Here is a 20,309-nt window from a genome sequence, read left to right on the forward strand (position 1 = left end):
GCTTAAAAGCCTATTCATTTCGTTCCGATTTGCATCAAATGTAGTAAGAATAGTAAAAAGAGCATTAATGTCTTCGATTTTTCTTGAGAATTCGCTTTATTGTTTCAAGCATTCATTCCTTTTTGAACTGAGGACGTGGACAATTGAACGAAACTTCAATTCAAAAGCTGAACAATTCCGGGAAATCTCACAAATATATCGATAAATCTGAGAAAATGCAATTAAATCAATAATTAAAAAGAAAGTTAAGCAGATGTTACTTGTCAATTTTTGAAATTTGATTAGAACTATTTGCTAGAATATCAGATGTTCAAACTATTCTAGTATTTCTGAGAAACATTCCAAGCGTGTATAAAACCACTTATTAGAATGAAGGATATGAATTAATTATCGATTTGCACATATTCAAAAACTGTGGATGTTTTTGAAAATTTTTTAGAAAACTGAAGGTCTCAAATCTTTTTCGAAATTTCTTGCACCCACACACGTAAGTTCGGAACTTGAATCAAAACCTCACAAATTATCGGAAACTTTTCGCAAATATGAAAGTCCCAAAAAATTGTGAGACTATGGAGAATCATCCTGAACTACTCAGAAATATCTACATCTTTGTCATTCAATGGAGTATTTAAAGAGATAGTAACAGGATTTTTTTACATTTCTGAGGGTTACTCAAAACCTATAAAAATGTCAGAAAAACATTCTGAGAAGGATCAAAAACCATCACGAAACCTCTAATCGGGAATGGCGGTGATTAGCCTGCTTAGACCATCTGGAAATTGCGATTAAAACCACAGAAATAACAAAAAGAAATCCTAAAATTTCGAAAACTTTAATATTTTGATATGCGAGCAACACAAAGGCCGGGGATTTCTTAATTGCTCGAGTAATTAAGTTTTCTTTTTTGAGCAGTGGCGTCCTTAAAAAAGGGTTGGGGGTAATTAGGGACACCAGAGTTAATGATATTGTGGTACTCGTACCTAAATTGCCTGATGTAATATTCGGAACAATTCATGGGGTTTTGAAAGGATTTTCACGTTTGCAAAATTTTATTAAAATTTTAGAGGCGATACCTTTGGTTAGCTTTTATTCTCGATTCCAAGAAAAATGAATTAGAGCGCGCTCTATCGTTTAATCCCATTGAGAGAGGGCATTCGGTCTTTCGCATCGTTCTAATTAACACCAATTGTAGGAGAGTGATAATTGCATTAATGCTCTGTACCTTTACTGGGAAACGCGCTTTCCCGTTTTTAATATTCATACCCATAACATAAAGCAATTTGAAACTTCCCTTTGCAATTTGAAATGCCATGAGGTGATTAAGGCGCCTATAAAGTTAGATCTGCATAAAGGATATCAATGCACACAAATTCGCTTTCTTCTTGGCCCTTTGTATATATTTTCGCATATATTTTGATTCAAAAAGAAATTTAAAAACTTGTTAAACGTCATTTTCTCTCATGAAATATCACTTAATAAACTCTTCCTCCACTGATTTTCTTATCTCCGTATTTTTTTTTTTACTGAAATTCATTGATGTTACGGGTCAATTTGGGGCGATACAGTTTATCTCTGTGCGAACGATTTTTTAATAAAATTAGTCCATATTCAAAGTTTCATACGAATGCAAAATTGGAACGAATATGAACGCGAATTGTTCGCCAACACAAACATTAGAGAAGTTCATGTTTGGATACCATCTGTACTTATTGTACATTATGAGAGCTGCAATTGCACGAATTTTGATTAAAAAAATTGATATTTCAAGCAGAGAATTAACTAACAAATTTAGAAAATACAGTTTCGCTCTTCCAACTGGAATTGCGTTATAATACCTCCATTAAACTTCTTATTAAAATTTTTAATTAACAAATTGGAAGGAATTTTTTGCTTATCAGGACAGTGAACAGGAAATCGATTTTAATAATTACATTCCAGGGTAGCTGTTGTTTTCATTGTCGAAATTTTAATTACTACATAACCAAGAATAGAGGTTTAAAGGCAAGTTTACCCGCACATGAACTCGCTTAATACAACCTGCCAATCTGAGGTACCCACTGATACGACAGAGAACCTTTCCCAAACAAAAATCTGTCTAGCAAAATGGATTCAAATTTGAGACAACTAACGAGCCAATTTATTCCCTTATTCCTAACAATCAGAACCGTGACGTTTACGTTTATCCCTTAATGTCCGGTCCCTTGTCAGACTATGTAGCTAGTTTCCAGAGAAAATCCAATTTTCTACTATAGTGCCCTGACATTTCTTGGATAACTTCGAAAGGACATTGAAATATAAAAGCCATTATTCGAGACCTGATGTGAATAGCCAGGGCTGCCGTCATATCCACACGCTGCCTGTCATCCCCTTTGATATTTCCACCCTTAACTCTTAGGCCGTACTAAATGGGATTTCCCCTTTGTGCGAGCATCCACCAATCCTATATTGCATGGCTTGTAAGCCAAATATGGATTAGGAATTGATTATTAATAGTCATCGGCATATATACAAGGTGTCCAGAAATAACGTTGACATTTTTTTTGGAGGTGATTCTAGAGGCTAAAATATTAAAAAAAAAAGTTATTATAAACATACCTAAAAAATTGTTTCTTGAAGGGGCTAGAATCCCCTAAGGGGGAACTCCGAAGATGTTTTTTTTCGCATTATTTTCGAAATGATTTGCGCTAAAATTATGAAATTCCGTGTACTGTAATAAATTGGAATGGGAAAACTTTTTTTGTGTTAACAGTTGCAGATTTTGGCCAGGGGCGTTAGAGACATGCGATCTCCTACGTAAATGTTGTCGTAAATCTTTTTGTTTGTGACAATTCTAAATTTTTGAAATCAATTTGCTGAATCGCAAATATTTTTAAGTAAAAAAAGTTCTCTTATTTCATCTCGTTAGGATGAACCGTTTTCCAGAAAATTGAGTTTTTATGAACCGATGCACGATTACATGGACATCGAAATTTATGAAGAAAAGAATTAGAGGATACGTTCAGATGAACGGAGACCATTTTCGACATTTGTTATGAATAAGTGATAAATCCTTAATCATATAAATGTTGTTATTGCCGGTTAATAAAAAGATATTTCTATTACAAGGATAATTACTATATTTATTCAAATGCATTTCAATGCCCATGTGATCGTGGATCGATTCATAACAATCCATTTTCCTGAAGAACGGCTTATCCCAACGAGATGAATCAGAGGACCTTTTTTACTTAAAAATATTTGCGATTCAGTAATCTGATTTCAAAAATATAAAAAACGTCAGAAAAAAAAAGGTGAGGGCTGTTTGGGGTTAATCTGGCACTCGGCGTCGTACCTCAACACAAAGGAGAGCACAGTTGATTAACAGTGCCAAATGTGAGCTATCGAAGGACCAATGCTTATATGGCGCTGAACCGATTCAAAAATTCGCCTGATACAGGGTCACGCTTTAAATTTATTGAAAACAAAACAAACAATACTGGAGAGCTAAAGTAAAGTCTAAAAAGCAGGTACTAAGCTAATACGAAAGAACAACAAGAGATCAATGATTTTTGATACTTTCAAGATTTGTACTTATAAAGGATTTAGTAATAACAGTTAGATATTAGTGATTAATGAACGAGTCAAAGGTAACCTTACTAGGGCGGCAAGGACCAAACCCAAAGGCGAAGCAAAGAGAGAATGAAGGGAGTTGTTAACATTGCAGATGCTCAAAGCTGACCCCGTCAACGGAATAAAAGATAAAGATAGTTTTTGTTTAGTCTGAGCCATAAATTATACCCAGTGATTTGTCTATGCTATTAAGGGTGTTGCGTTTCAATCGAACCGACAATAATTTAGGTGTCTAGACTCAATAAGTGGTGTTGGGTAGTTCCCCAACAGGGGTTACTTTTACTTAGGAGACTCCTCTATGTAATGCCCATGAATAAAATCTGAAATTAGTAATACAAAAAAACAAAATTTCCTATTCCAATTTATTACATTATATCAAATTTCTTAATTTTAACGCGAATCTCTTCGAAATTGTTGAGAAAAAAACACCTTCGGAGTTCCCCCCATTAAGTGTTCTAACCCCTTTAAGAAACAATTTTTGGGGTACGTTTGTGATAACCCTTTTTATTATTTTAATCTCTAAAATCGCCTCCCAAAGTATTTCAACGTTATTTCCGGGCACCCTGTCAAGCTAAAACTCGCAGCAGGTAGCTGCAAACTTGTGCTTTCTCGTGCCCCGAAGGGTGCATCTTCTGCTTAAAAACAGAAATGGGGCATAAACAAATACGTCGTCAATAAATATTTATGTACTCATCAGCAATTAATTTTTTGCATACGCATTCCCAGCATGTTCACGTAAAAAATGCAATTAAATGTCTATTAGGAAACTAATAAATATTTTGATTGAATCCACGAAGCCGCCGTCATATACAGCGGAAAGTGATCAAAAGCGGAAATATGAAACAAAAATTTGATTGGTTTAAAATGGATTTTCGGGTTGCATTCCATTCCGCATTTGGATATTTTCCGCTATATGTGATGGCAAGTGACGACGTCATGAGACCGCCATCACATATAGCAAAAATAGTGAAAAGCGGAGAAAGGCGGAAGAGATCAAACTGAACAAATCAAACATCAACCAAACAAAATGTCCTTGTTCGATTGATTTGACAGCTGTCTTTAGTGTCAAAATATGACAATCAAAAGTGTCTATTATTATATTATTTACATTTTTTACGTTGTTATATTTCGTGTTGTAAATATTTTTCTGCGTCAATAATCAATAATGTCAATAATGTAAAAAATTTAAAAAACGGCAAAATAATTAATTACAAAGTAGTAAAATAAGTTAATTGGGATAGGCATCATTTCCATTTCCGGTTTTCATAATTTGGAAGGTGATCGATTAGTAATAGAACAATCGAAAGCCGGAGGTACTACACGTCAAATGTTGGCCTTATCCGAAAGTTGTTATTTTGCGATAAACTGTTGAAAGTTAAAATTTTAATTCACTTTTTGCAATTACTCTGAAAATATCTAGGCTAAACACATGAAAATTTGTAAGGTTATGTTTTCGTAGGTGACGAATTACTTGTTCTAGAAAATGAAAATACACTTGGTTTGTTTCGCTTCTCATTTGTCGTATTATCAAATTTAAATATAATGTTCGTTTAATAGATTTTTCTCGAAACAAGAATACATAATTAATAGGAAAATGATTGTTCTCTAAGATTTTAAATCAAATTTCATGTTAGACATACAGAGTAGAAAATTATTAACTGTAAAATCTATAAAATTGAGCGTAAGTGCCACCCTCTATTCACAACGAGGAAATCGTAAAACATATCTTGTCCTTCATCTCAAAAAAAAAAAAAAAAAAAACTTTACAAATTTTCTAGTGTTTAATCTAAGTATTTTCAGAATAATGGCGAAAAAATAAATTAAAATTTTAACTTTCAACACTTTGCCCATTCGAAACTAACAACTTTCGGATAAAGCATATTTTCTCCAATTGTCACCATTCGACCTGGAGTATTTTCAGCTTTCGGTTGTTTCATTATTAATGAATCATCCTGTACATTTCCGTTTCTTCTCATTGTTGAACCCTGTTATTCCGATCGTTTTGAAAAAATCGATTTTAAAAAGCTCGCACTTTCCCCAAGAATCTCGGCATATTCAAAAATTCAAATGCATGCAACATTCTGAAAATAGAGTTGTGTTTAGGTGATTTTCAGGCATGTTTTACTCTTTTTCGGATCTAGCGAAACGCCGAAACTTTGCAAGAGGATTTTCGAGAATTCTCACTGAAGTAAATCTTGTATGGGCCCCGTTCCTCGAATAGCACAAAATCTCCTACAAATAACGCCGTATTTCTTTAATTTCTGCCATATGTATGTAATTCAATGCAATTTGAATGATAAAACGTGTCATTTTCGTAATCGACCATCATTTGCGAAAATCAAGAGCGCAGTTGTGCTAGAATGTTCGAAATTTTGAACCTTGTATGCACACATGATGGACGATATTTCGTACAAATCTTGGGTATCTGAGGGTATTTACTAAAGAAATATAGTTTTTCGTATCATAAATATTTTTCAATTTCAATTTATATAATTTTTCATATGTCCTTTTAAGACATTTAAAGCCCACTCAAGCTATCCTTGAACTCATTGAAACAAAGCTTTCTCCACTACAAAATGCTATTTATTTTTTCTATGCTAAATAAATCGTCGTTGAACGTTGTAAAATGGGATAAGAGGAAAAGTTTTATTTTCGTTTCTCCTTTTAAAGCGCCACTAGACTTAGTATTGGAATGTTCTGGGGAACATTCAAATAGCCATGAGCTTTTATCCGCATTTATTCAACACAAGTTTCACGTTATCGATTCGAGAGCCGTCGCATCGTTTCTTACTCGGTTTTTTGTGTGAAACAAAGAAGTTAAATATATTCAGGGGCATAAAATTGTACCATAGCTTATCCACTGTGGGTTTTCTGCTCTTCTATTTTACGTTATTATTAACTGTCCTTTCCGTACTAAAACATATTAAAAATTTCCTCGAAAGACACCCGGCAAGACCAAAACATCCATTGAAACCTGAGGATTCCAGGCATATCCGCATTAGTCCCCAGTCTGCTATTGCCCTCGCATGACGTCTTTTCATGATCCACTAGAGTAGTTTATTTCTTGAGGGATGATGATATTGCCACCCTTAAGGGAAGAAAACGTTATTCGCCCTTTATAGAGGAAAATGGCGGCGACTAATTATTAATTGGTGTCTGGTTTAATTATGGTTTTCTTCCTTCGGTTTACTAAGAGTTTAGGGCGGGTTCACGCTTTAACCTCTGGTAGGAAACGCTAAATTCTATTACCAATACTCACCTCATTGCTATAATCTCTGGAGAAAGCGATTTTGAACCCTTTCCAAATTTGATGGCCATACAGACGGAAGAGGGAATCGAGAATGTAATGGCGGTTGGAAGGGCGATTATTAGAAGGAGTTTAGTAGGTTCTGTGGTGTTGAGATAACTTATGAATAGATCTGGGAGTTTAAACAGTAATTTTCTCTTTATTAGTCTCTATTAGTCATTCGTTAAAAATCGATATGTACCTATTTTTACTTATACAAGATGCTTAGAAAATGGAAAAAACTATGTCACATTTTTACACCCTGTACACGTAAAGGGTGTCCGTTTCTGGAGCTCAACCTTGAGGATTTCGGCAATTGTAAAAGATACGAGGTTAAGTTAAAAGATAAGACAAATTGGGGTAAAATTGCGCAATTTGAAGTTCAAGAGAGCACCATTTTAGAATTTGTAACATTGGCATCGTTTTTCGAGATGTTCAAAAAACACCTGCAATTTTGTAAAATAGTTTTTTTCCTAAGTTTGTTTCGCCACAAAATTCAGAATTATTGACTCGTGGTCAATATAACTTTTCGTGCACTACAACGCAGCGATGTCAATTGGAAATCCGACGTTTCGATTTTCGTCAATCATCACCATCATCAACATTTTTATTTTGGTAAAAAACTACATTGATTTTAATTGTCCGGTCAATTAAAAAGAATCCTCCTACTTCGACAAGGGGCGTAACATAAAAAATTAACAAATCTCAACAGGAAGCGCGAAGAGTATTGAAAAAACATAAAAATCGCCTGTTTAAAATTCATTTCACCCAAGTCTTGCATCCCGGAGACACTGAAACGCTTTGTAGGAATATCATGGCACGTTTGAAACGCAATTTCCATTTTCTTTCCAATGTGATGTTCACGGATGAATGCAAGATTACCTACTCAAGTACGTTCAATCGTCACAATGAACATGTCCGGTCCACTGCAAATCCACACGAACACCAATGACGTCGACCACAAGCACGTTTCGGGCTAAATGTATGGGTTGGTTTATATGGCTATGCGATCATTAGTCTATATATTTGTCTGAAGTGTTTCCCGGTAGAGTGAATTTAAGCAATGGAGATATATATTGGCCAGCAGGTTAACCACATCTGTCCCCATCAGATTTTTATCAATGCAATTGATATGTCGGATTTTCAGTTTGACGTCGCCACGTTGTGAAAGAGGAAAAGCTGCATTGATGAAGTGTCAATCATGTTGAACGATCTCACTAAGTAAGCCGGGGAAAATATAAACACGTTTTTTTCAAATTGTAATTTTTCTCGAATATGCCTGAAAGCCATTCTAATTTTTCAAATTCTGAAACAGTAAATTCTCGAATTGTTCAACTTTGCTTCAATTCAACCGGCCTCGTATCATTCCGAGACCTCCGTGGGTACGTTCCAAAAACAGACTCCCTGAATATAAATAACAAGAACTTTTTTTTTTCAGCCTCTTTTCTGACCTGCGAAACTTATCCGGTACGGCTCTGATGAACTTATTGTCCTCTTTATTCATGACCCAACTTCTCTACGTTATTGGGGTTGGAGAAATTATGGTAAGTCATAACTTAGTTTGTTCCATATTTTAGTGCGTATTAAGGTAATCATCCGAACCCCCTAACTTTCGAACAAAGAAAACTTTACGACGATAAATTTGAAGATGCTTCGCCCACCTAGGAATATTTAATTTACAGGCAATACTGTGCTGGAAACCACTCCATTTCTACATAGTTTGAAAACCTGATAAGGCACAACAACTGTCGCTTCAAATGCAAAACAGAGAAGCTGATACTATCCCAGGGAACTGAAAAGCTACTAAATATACCTACAAAAGTGTCCCTAAATGGCTATAAAAGTCGTATCTTCAAATGACATTTAGTGCACTAAGTAATGGGGAAAGGGGCATAAAAATGTCCGCGTTTTATATAAAATCGACGAAGGGATGGTTCCCATAATCCGGTCACGTATAAAATCTAAGAATGTACGACATTTCTTTCCTCCACTCGTATAACACTCCCCTAACGACCTTTTAGTGAGAAGCTCATCTTTTTCGTGATGTGAGCCCACTTGAATGGAATAAGGGCAAATTCGGAATCATATTTTAGGACCTGCAAGGAGTGGTCAGAATTAATGATACCGACGAACGCAAAAATGGGCTGAAGAGTAAAATATTAGAATAATATAATACTTATTTATACACACAAGTTAAATGAACCGTTGTTTATATGTGGAAAGAATTTTTTTATTCGTTAGAAGAATCGAGGGGAATAGAATTATAAGTAATGAACCTTCACGTTGTTCCTGCTGCAAACCAATTTTAAGGGGTTAAGAGAGCCCAAGAAAAGATTTGTCGATTCCCACAATGATTGAGCATTTGTACTCTTCACACGTTATTTCGACCAGTCGAAAGGTTAACTCAGGCTACTTGCTGAGCATTCATACACAGATTTTACAGTACCACCGGCGAGCTATTTTATACTGCGCCATCTGTGTGTGTGGCCTTCACGCAAGAAGCTGCCGGGCTTAAGGCAGAAAAATAAGCTTTCACGTGTAAAAAGGGTTTATTCGTCTAGTTGGTATATGCCTTCTTATACACCGGGTGTCCCGACGAACTTCCGAACATAGGAGATTAACATGAGCAATCGATTTTTATTTTTTTGCGCCTGCAGGGATAATCCAATTGAAAAACTTTTACACGGAGGTCATAATATTCAAAATTAGCCATCGTTCCGCATTTTTTTCAATCTTCTAGTTAGAATCGTTTCGTCTGAAAATTTCAAATAATCGATTGTCCCGCGTAACCGTCCGATGCAATAATCGGTCGCAGTCAAGACTTTGTGTTTGTTTAATTCTGACCTTGACTTTGACCAATCGTGGCTTCTAACGGTTGCGCGGGACATTCAAATTTGTGAAATTTCCAGACGTTTTCAGCGAAAACGGCCCTCGGCCGGTCTTGAGTACTAAGACCGCCACGTAAAACTTTTTCAATTGCATAATTCGTGCAGATGCAGAAAAACAAACGCTAATATCCCATGTTAATTTCCAATGCCCAAAGTTCGCCTGGACACCCGGTATATCTAAAGAGTATGTGCTATTTTGGAATATTTCACTCCCTTCCTGTCACATGACCACCTCTTGATATCTCCCGTTCGGGCTAAATATACACTTGTGGGCTAAAGTTTGGAAACCACTATAAAGATGTTGGTAAATGGTAATTATTCATTTAATAAGTTGAAAATATTTCCGATAAACATTTTTTCATTTATATATTGCTTAGTTACAAATATGAAAATATGATATGGGCAATTTTATTTAATTTCCAAAAAAATCTATTTAAAAAAATATACAGGGTGTCCTCGAATTACGTGGCCAAAATAATACCGCAGATTGTTTGAGTGAAAATAAGTCGATTTAACTAAACTTCCCTCAGTCCAAAAGTTGATAATTATGGAGTTACAGGGGGTTAAAGTTGAAAAAAAAATCACATTTTCTTTAATATCTTTCGATTTCTTTGAGTTAATTTCACAAAATTTCATATTTGAGGGTGTTTTAGGATACGAAATTCAAATTTATTAACGATTTAGTTGTTTCTTCTAGGGGGCGCCACAAGCGACCATTAGGACACATTTAAATCTCTGTAACTTTTTCGTGCCACGGTGTATATTATTTTGGTATTTAAAAATCTTTTTCCCTACCTTTTATACCTAGAAAAGGTATACTTTATTGACGTCGCTAGAAGCAACGGTTTTGGAGAAAAATGCATCTAAGCCTGATGATGCATGCAAATTACCTTAAAATTATTTTCCGTTAAAAAAAATTAAGTTTTTCAAAAAAAAATTATTAGTAAAGGTATAACAATAAGTTTTCAAAATCAGATATTATTTTGACTATTACAACGGCAAAGTCCATAAACTAACAGCATATCCACCATTTCAGAATAAGTGAATTTATTGGCCATACTTCTGGATATTTACAGGAACAAGAAGCGAAACTGACAAGAAAAACTGAGGGCTAAATAAAAAAACTGACATTTGAGAAACAAATTCAAGTGTTAAAATGTCAATTAAAAACATAGCCAACTGAGTTATTTACTTAAAAGCGCCAACGCAAATATGCAGCGCATTAGAATTATGCGTTTTTCTCCAAAACCGGTGCTTCTAGCGACGTCAATAAAGTATACCTTTTCTAAGTATAAAAGGTAGGGAAAAAGGTTTTTAAATACCAAAATAATATACACCGTGGCACGAAAAAGTTACAGAGATTTAAATGTGTCCTAATGGTCGCTTGTGGCGCCCCCTAGAAGAAACAACTAAATCGTTAATAAATTTGAATTTCGTATCCCAAAACACCCTCAAATATGAAATTTCGTGAAATTAACTCAAAGAAATCGAAAGATATTAAAGAAAATGTGATTTTTTTTTCAACTTTAACACCCTGTAGCTCCATAATTATCAACTTTTGGACTGAGGGAAGTTTAGTTAAATCGACTTATTTTCACTCAAACAATCTGCGGTATTATTTTGGCCACGTAATTCGAGGACACCCTGTATATTATGGAAAATAAGTACAAACGGTGGTTTCGCAACAGGAAAAGCTTGAATACTGCTACTACATAGACAATGTGCATGCCTTAATTATAGTAATGAAATGCTGATTCGGGACCTTGTTATGATGCTATACTCAATGGGATAGTAAAATAATAGTACAAGTAGGATGATCATATAACTGGGCAACAACAAGTTTGTTTATTTCTAAAATATAATAAACAATTCAAAAAACTGCATTTTTATCACAGCATGAGAGTTTGGAAACCCCGTACAAAATGAACTAAAGTACATATTTCTCTTAAATTTAATTTTTTTTTTATTTAATAACTTGTTGCGTATCCTTTTGCCTAAATAACTGCAGCATACCTAGAGTTCATCGAGTCCACTAACTTTTCACAAAAGTTAACCTGAATGCGTTCCCACTCACACTTTAGTGTATTCCACAAATCCTCTATTCGATTTGATATAATCAGGAATTTTGCGTTCTGAGTGATCCCATAGACGCTCTATGAGATTTCAATCATTGGACCGGCTCGATCGCTTTAATTGATTTACCTTATTTGTCCCCAAAAATTCTTTAATGTATTTAGAAGCATCCTTAGAATCATTATCCTGTTGGAACCACTATCTTAATGTCGTGTTCCATTCGGCGTAAAGCAGCATATGGTTTTGTAAAATATTCCCATAAGGAAAGCGGTCCATTTTCTCCATAATTCTTACCAATGGGCCAACACCAGCGCGAGAAAAACATCCCTAAGCCATAATGTTTCCTCCGCCATGCTCTACCGTTGGCAACTGATACCTTTTATCGAACCTTCTTCCCACAGGGCGTTTTACATATCCTTTCCCATCATTACAAAACAAATTGAATTTACTTTCATCGCTCCACAATACTCAATTCCACTTTTGTATAGACCAGGTAATATATTCTTTAGCGAACGATAAACGGACCCTCCAATTTTTTTTATATAAGTAGTTTCTTAACGCATCTGCTTCCAAAAAATCCCATTTGCCTCAATCTACATTGGATAGTTTCTATGGATACAATATGAATGTTGGACAGTATTAAGTGCTGATGCATGTCATTGGCAGTATTACCTGGATTTGCTTGGGTGATTCTCTTATTAGTTCTATCCACGTGAGCGTTGGGTGATTTTAGTCTTCCACATCTAGGGCGATCGCCAGTTGTTCCTAATGTGTTAGATTTAGAAATTATTTCTTTTGGAAGCGGCACAACCTCCGAAACTTCTTTATAACTTCCTCCACTTTATTTTAATTTTAGAATTTGATATCTCATGGCAATTCGGATTCCTTTTGTTTTCGCCATTTAGAAACGTTTAATCTTATCTTGACAAAACCAACTGCTAAAAGTATACTGCGTGACACAAAAAAAAGAACACCCCGTAAAAATGGTTTTATTTTAATAATGTTTGGTATAAATGTTTGTATTTGGAAAAAAAACTATTACATTTTCAGCCATATTTATCAATATATTTACAAGTTATAAGGAATTTTACGGTTTTTTTACCATAAAAATTGCAATAAAATATCAACAATATTACTGTGAAATGTCATTTATTTGCAAATAGTGCGCTTAGAAAGTGTTTTAAAATTAATAAAAGATGCGTAAACACAGAATGCAGCGAAATTTTCATCAATCGAGCAAGTTTGAGACAGGTCGAACAGTGGGTCTACAAGAGGCTGTTCGATCATTTAGGAAAGCACCACTAGATTGACCCGTAGTGTAAAAACTATAAGGAGATGTGGTCAGACATGATTCAAAGAAGAGTCGAAAAACAGAACGAGTGGTTACTGACCATTCCAAGGAACTACAGAATGCCAAGATTGCCGGCTTTGAACTATGGCCCTAAGAAATAGATTCGTCTCGTAGAGGACACTGGTGGATCAATGGTTTACTAAGCGTGGAACACCCACTGCGATTCGAACATTTCATTCCTGAGTAAGAAGTTTTGAACTGAATTCCTTCCACCTCATCTTGTGTTACCTCTCACCTTAAATCATCGTCAAAATCAACTGCAGTGGTGCAGGGAACGCATACATTGGAATCGGGAATGAGATAATATCGCGTTTAGTGCCGAATCCAGGTTCTGTTTGGGTATGTATGAAGGTCGTGCAAAATTCAATCAATTTGCAACTTTGGCCACCTCGACCTCCAGGCATCTCACCGATTGAACATGTATGGGATATTGTAGGTAGAAGGTTGCATAATTTACCCCATCCCCCCCAAACCCTGCGGCGCTATGTCAAGCTGTTCAGTTAGCCTGAAATGAGATCCCCCAAGAGGACATCAATCACCTCTTTAGATCCGTGCCTAGACGTGTACAGGAATGCATAAGACACTGCGGAAGACCGACAAATTATTAAGTTTTTTTCGATTATTAACAATTAAATTTGTTCAATATTTTAACAAAATATTTGTTTTAGCATAAGGAACATGCAAACCAAAAATTATTTAAATGAAACCAATTTTATGGGTTGTTCTCATTTCTATGTCACGCAATATATAATTTAAATATTACTGAGATAAGGTAAAGTTTCAAAACTTTTGTTCTGCGATAGAAATGCAGTTTTTTTAATTGTTTAATATTTCTTAGCAATAAACAAACTTATTGTTACTCGTGTTATATTTTCATATTTGCAACTAGGCAGTGCATAACAAAAAACTGTTTATTTGTAATATTTTCAAGGAATTAAACGAAAAATTACCATTTACCGAGATCTTTACCGGGGCTTCCAAATTTGTGTCCATAAGTGTACATAGTAAATTTCACTTATATTTGAATAACCCATACCACTTCATTTGCATGTTATGTAACTAATTCGAATTTTAATTTGATGCTAATTTCACAAAGAATGCATGCAAGGAAAAACTGCATTATTGAAATTTATGAAAATTAATGCTTATAATACTAAATTAGTAACAACACAACTCTCGACTCCAACCGTTCATCAAATCAATTGACGTATTTGTTTTCACTAGATAAAAAAATACGTTTTCAGCTATATACCTCGAACAGTATTTTTTGAGTTTCTAACTGACGAATAAATAAATTGGGTGACAACGGTACTATCGGGTTTTGACCACCCCCCCCCCCCCCCCCCCCCTCACTCCAATGGCCTACATAAGCTGTTGATTCTTTGAGCGTGAAGAGATCCAAAGCAGCAAATCGAATTCCTATTAAACAGAAAATTGAAGCCTGCAAACATCCACTGGCAAATTTGACTGAAAAATCTAAAATAAAGGGAGAATGGTTGCAAGAAAGCACCGACGTACACATAAAAAAACACAAATGAAAGAGAAAATGAGTAATCTGCGTCAAACGTATACAGCATATTTGCAAATACCACGCATTGCCGGCTATAATGGCAAATAACCCTAAAACGATGTCAGCTATGCAGGAAAATGAAGTGAATGAAAAAGTTCCTAAATTGAACAGTGAATTGGATTTTTTTTTTTTTTTTTGAAAAAATGCTCAGTAGCGTCCTATGAATATAGTAGAGATGGTAAAAGAGCATCTGACCTCCCAGAAGTTATCGTCCTGTGTGTAATTTCATCGTTGCAACCACCCCTCTCTTGTGGGTCTCCTGTGTGTGACATGTTGGTCTCAAAAAAAGTATTATTTTTCTGTTCCAACTTATGATCTCTTTGCCGCTGCATACTTCGGTGGGAATCTTATATAAAGTTTTGATTATTACTACTTTTGTTGACGCAAAATGGCTTGAAAGGAAATTTAGCTATTGTCCTGTGTGCGTGGGCTTCACTCATTTTACTCACAATACCTACAGAAACGGCAAAAAGCTATTCATTTCTGTTCCCATTGTGAATTTTAGGGTTGGTTTAGGGTTGTTTAGATTATTCAAAAAATCCTGCTATTTCCGACCCATAGGACGGTAGTGCCGTCGACGTGCCGAAACTTTTAGGTTAGTCGGGTTGGATCAGGTCAGTTCGGGTTAGTTCACGAGGAGGGAGTTCCCGGAAGGGGAAGTAAAAGAAATCGCCCTTGGGGAAATCGCACGGACAGTCAAAGAGGCTAAAAGCAAAACGCCAGCGGGCTCTGATGGCAATATACGGGGTGTCCGTTTAACGTCTCTTCGGACTCCTTCGAGTTTATTTGTGATATTTCAAAAAAATCAATTATGAAAGTGTATACGAGCTTAATAAAAGTTACTTTTGAGATTAGCGACCACCCTGCAGAATATCGCAAAGTAGCGGGGCGTCATAAAGTGTAATGCTTTTTTTATGGTTCTGTCTGCATTTTTTTCACATTCCTTGAGCCCTTGTTAGCTCTTAGATTTTTTTAAGTCGCACGTGCAGTGACTCAAAGCTATGACGTTTCGGAAAAAATCTTAGACATTTGCAGTGCCTCATAAAAAAATTATTCCGCAGTTAGCTTAAGTTGGATGTTGATAATTTTAGGATGAATTCTCATGTAAGACCTCATCAGGCGCGAACACTCATTTTGCCAAAGTGCATACAAGGTGTTTGCCATAACAATTCTTATTTTCACGGTTTCAACTTCAATTTTCTTTATTTTCTCAAATAGAACGGTGAATTTTTCATGACGAAAAACGCAATAAAATTCCATTTTCTTCATTTTGGTATAAAATAATATTATCTTTATCTTAAATCTTAATTTTAAGGAAATTATTAATCGTTTCAGAAAAACTTACGTTCGTGGATAAGTGCCTAAGTGGCTAGCATGCGTTGCCATGATTTTGATGTTATTCGTTTTGAGTTTTGAGAGCTCATGAACCTCATGATTAATTTCTTTTACTTGAGTTTCCCAATACTGATAAAGTGATTTCCAGTCCATTTTCTTCTTCTAAGACCCTTTTCTTTCACATTTTCTTTTAATAATTAACACTTCCTCTCCGTTCAAAACGCTCCTTGAGACTTTCTAGCTTTCTTACGTCAGTGTTCTCTATTAGGAATCGTTGTGCCGGGAAGCAAATAAAAGATTTTCATCACATGAACCGACTACATAAATCATATTAATAAATTCTTGGTGAGCATATTTCATTTTGACTGCCAGTTTTAAAATAAACCGATTTCCAAGGAACGGAAAACCGTAAATGAACTGTCAAACAACACTGAAACCATGGCAACGCATGCTAACCACTCGGGCACTTAACCACGAATGCAGGTTATCCTGAGAAAAGTAATAGTTCCGTTAACATTTAAGAGAAATATGACAATATTTTATACCAAAATGAATTCTCTTTCCTCTCTCGTCGTAAAAAAAACCTTACTTTATTCCCCAGTACCATTTTAAAAAATGACATTTTAGGATGTCCCGCCTTTTTGGGATACCCCATAGGGCTGTTACTAATTTCAAAGTACACCTTCGTTAGCCTCATATAAATCACCTTAATTCGTTTTTTTATGAAATCACAAATAAACTCGTAGGAGTCGGAGAATCTGTAAATGGACAGCCTGTATATTGTATTATAACGTCGGAAGGTACTTTATAGTCTATGCCAGATGAGGACAAACAGCATGGAGATCTCAGAAATGCTTGTAGACACAATTTATTCCTCTAACTGTAACCGTATAAGAGTTATTTGCAAGAAACGAAAGCCGTCAAGTTTGTTTTTTTCCGGATGTCTTCGTTACCGTTGGAAATCTAACCGGTATGGAAAAAGGTTATTAATTTGCTTTAAGTTGCCCAACTTTTTCCTGATTTAAGTGATTTTGTATCTATCACTCTTCCGCAATCGCCGTGCTATTCACTCTTATCTGGGACAGACTATACAGAATGGTCAATTTATTTTGACACACTCTAAATTCTCAACAACGGCGCATTTCTGAATGAACCGTCCAATGTAGGGTTATTTAATGTTAAAGAGGTGACAAAATAGCAACTTTTATTTTTTATTTATACAACGTTTTCTAGATTATTCGAAGGTGACCTCCGTGTTGTTAAATGGCAATGTGTCGTTTTTATTACAAATTTATATGCTTCCGACTGAGCCGAATAATTTTGATTTCAAACATTTTTAATACAACCGCAAGTTAACCAAGTTTATGAATAAAAAAATAGTTTAATCACGCACATATTCAATAATAATAATTTTCGATTTTGAACATTCCTAAAGAGTCGATCGACATTTATTTATATTTTTTGGAAAGTTTCTATAATTTTAAAACACTATTTTTTAAGATCGCAATTTATACGGAGTGTCAGATTGATGACTGTTGTCATCTTTTTGCAAATATTGAACGCCTTTCTACCGCAGAAAAAGTCGTGATCGCGTTTTTATACGGTGAATGCAGCAGAAATATTGCGGATGCTCTTACACTGTGGAATGAACGTTTTCCCGATAGAAATGCTGTATCACGTGTGTCCTTTTATCGTGTTGTAAAAGAGTGCAAAGAAAGTGGAAGTGTACGGCCAAAAAAAGGACTATAACGACGTACGATTACTGGTGTAGACAATGAAGTTGCAGTATTAGCTGCAGTTGCTCAGATTGTCATATTTCCACCAGGAAACTTTCTCGAAACTCGGGAATTTCTAAAAGTACTATTTTAACAATATTGAAGCGATCTAACTTTCCTTCGTATCACATTTCTTTACATCAAGAACTTCACGACGATGATTTTCAAAATCGAGTGATAGCCCCTAAACAGGCATGTAAAAAAATTAAATTAATCAATTTTTCTTCTTAATTGTCTAATTTTCTGACGAATCGAGTTTTACAAATCATGAGCAGGCAAGTCGTCATAATATGCAGTATTGGATCGTTGAGAATGCACTCTAATTGAGAGAAGCAGAAAATCAACTCCCTTGCTCGATAAATGTGTGGTGTGGAATTATCGGAGATAAACTGATTGGCCTATATTTCCTTGACGAAATTTTGGAAATTTGGAACACATCAGGAATTTCTGGACCATCATCTGCCACTTCTAGTAGCAAACGTGACACTTGAACAAAGGCTAGACGTTTGATATCAACATGTTAACTGCCCTACTCGCAACGCCAGAATTTCTCGTAAAGCACCAGATAAGGATTTTACCGATCGTTCGATTGGTAGAGATGGTCCTATCGCGTGGCCTCCTAGCTCACCCGATCTGACACTCCATGATTTTTTTATGGGGTTACCTCAAAGACAAAATTCAGGAAATTCCATCTTCACCGGAAAACATAAGGGGACGCGTGATAAACACTTGTGTCACCGTCAGTAGAGAAACTCTTTTGGAGTATAGTGAATCTTTCAGAAGGCAAATTGCCAAGTGCATTAAAGTTAGGGATAATCACTTAGAGCACTTTTTGCAGTGAACGTTTTACCATTAATTATTTCCAATTATTAATAAAATTTAAAAAAATCGAGGCATACATTTTTGAATGTTTCATCTTTTATCTGCTTACCTTGCACTTGCATAAAAAAGTGTTTCAAGTAAAAGTTATTTGTCTCTGTCAGAAGCATATGAATTTGTAATAAAAACGATATATTGCGATTTAAAAAAATAGAGGTCACCTTCTAATAACCTAGAAAACGCTGTTTAAATAAAAAATGAAAATTGCTATTTTGTCACCCCTTTAACACTGAATAACGCTAAATTGAGGTTTTTTTTTTTAAATGCTCCATTGTTGAGAATTTAGAGTGTCTCAAGATAAATTGACCGCCCTGTATGACACGACCGTGTATCCAAGGATATGAAACGGGAGGTTTATATGAGACAATGCGAAGGAGAATATGCCAGAGCGATGAGGATGGAGAAAAGTTTTACTGCCAAATCTGAATGAACAGTACGAAACAGAATAGATCCACTGCAATAATGCACTGACACGGATGTTTGCAGTACACGGAATCTTCGGTAAATATCTATATATATATATATATATATATATATATATATACAGGGTGTCCCACAAGTGTTTCATTATATTTCAGTGGGTAATAGTACATTGAAAAATAATATGACTCCCTATATAAACCATATTCCAATAATGCTTCATTAAGAAGATACAGGGTGTTAAACTTAAAACACACCTGGAATATTTCAACGTATCAGAGTATCAATGAACAGGCGAACTCAATTATGTATTGAACAAAATGGCCACCAATTTGAACAATTTCTATAATGTTATAGCAAATAAATAATATTTCAAACAAACTTAATATTATTAAAACCATTTAGAGAATATCGTGCATATAGACGGTATTCAATTTTTTACTGGCAAACGATACGTCGGACGAAAAAGAGTCAAGTGAGTATTTTTCTTCTAAATGAAATTAAACTTCTAAAAATAATTTTTATTTTGATAAAAAGCAGTGGCGCACCATGTTTTTCTTTAAAAATGTGCTGAGAGGTGTCCGTACGCACGTCACTGGTGAAACGAAAAATAGCCCTTTTGCATAAATAAATGCGTCGACATTAACTCTCAAAACATGCCAAATTTCACTTACATATCTCAAACGATTTTGAATATATCAATAAAAGTTAGATTTTTTAAGTCAAGTTTAACACCCTGTATCTTCTTAATGAAGCATTATTGGAATATGGTTTATATAGGGAGTCATATTATTTTTCAATGTACTATTACCCACTGAAATATAATGAAACACTTGTGGGACACCCTGTATATATATATATATATATATATATATATATATATACAGTATATATATGTATATATATATGCAGAGCAGCACTGGAAAGCGCGAGAGATTGCTGGATCTGTCCATAAAGAATCGAAGATAGTCAAAAGCATACTCTGCCGCTGGGATCAGCGTGTAAAAACTCAATTAAGACAACAAAAATCCAAGAATTGTCATTTGATATCGCATTATTGTCTATCACTTTCAATGTTCGAAAGCTGATACGGGTGTTTTCTCCAGTTTATCAGAAGTTATGA

At 35.1% G+C, this 20,309-nt stretch overlaps 1 protein-coding gene across 3 annotated transcripts in view; it reads left to right on the plus strand.

Annotated features, from left to right (window-relative positions):
* LOC136340529 (putative adhesion G protein-coupled receptor E4P) overlaps positions 1-20,309 on the plus strand; it is a 74,844-nt gene that overhangs the window by 39,291 nt on the left and 15,244 nt on the right. For 2 of the 3 annotated variants that reach the window (XM_066284687.1, XM_066284688.1), the window contains exon 3: positions 8,334-8,439. In XM_066284687.1, coding sequence (XP_066140784.1) covers positions 8,334-8,439 — 106 coding nt within the window. Of the gene's footprint in view, positions 1-7,026; positions 7,044-8,333; positions 8,440-20,309 lie in introns of those variants that run through there. The other variant, XM_066284689.1, reaches the window with a different exon arrangement.

This window comes from Euwallacea fornicatus, chromosome 8 (genome assembly GCF_040115645.1).
Source record: "Euwallacea fornicatus isolate EFF26 chromosome 8, ASM4011564v1, whole genome shotgun sequence".
NCBI classification, from domain to species: Eukaryota; Metazoa; Arthropoda; class Insecta; order Coleoptera; family Curculionidae; genus Euwallacea; species Euwallacea fornicatus.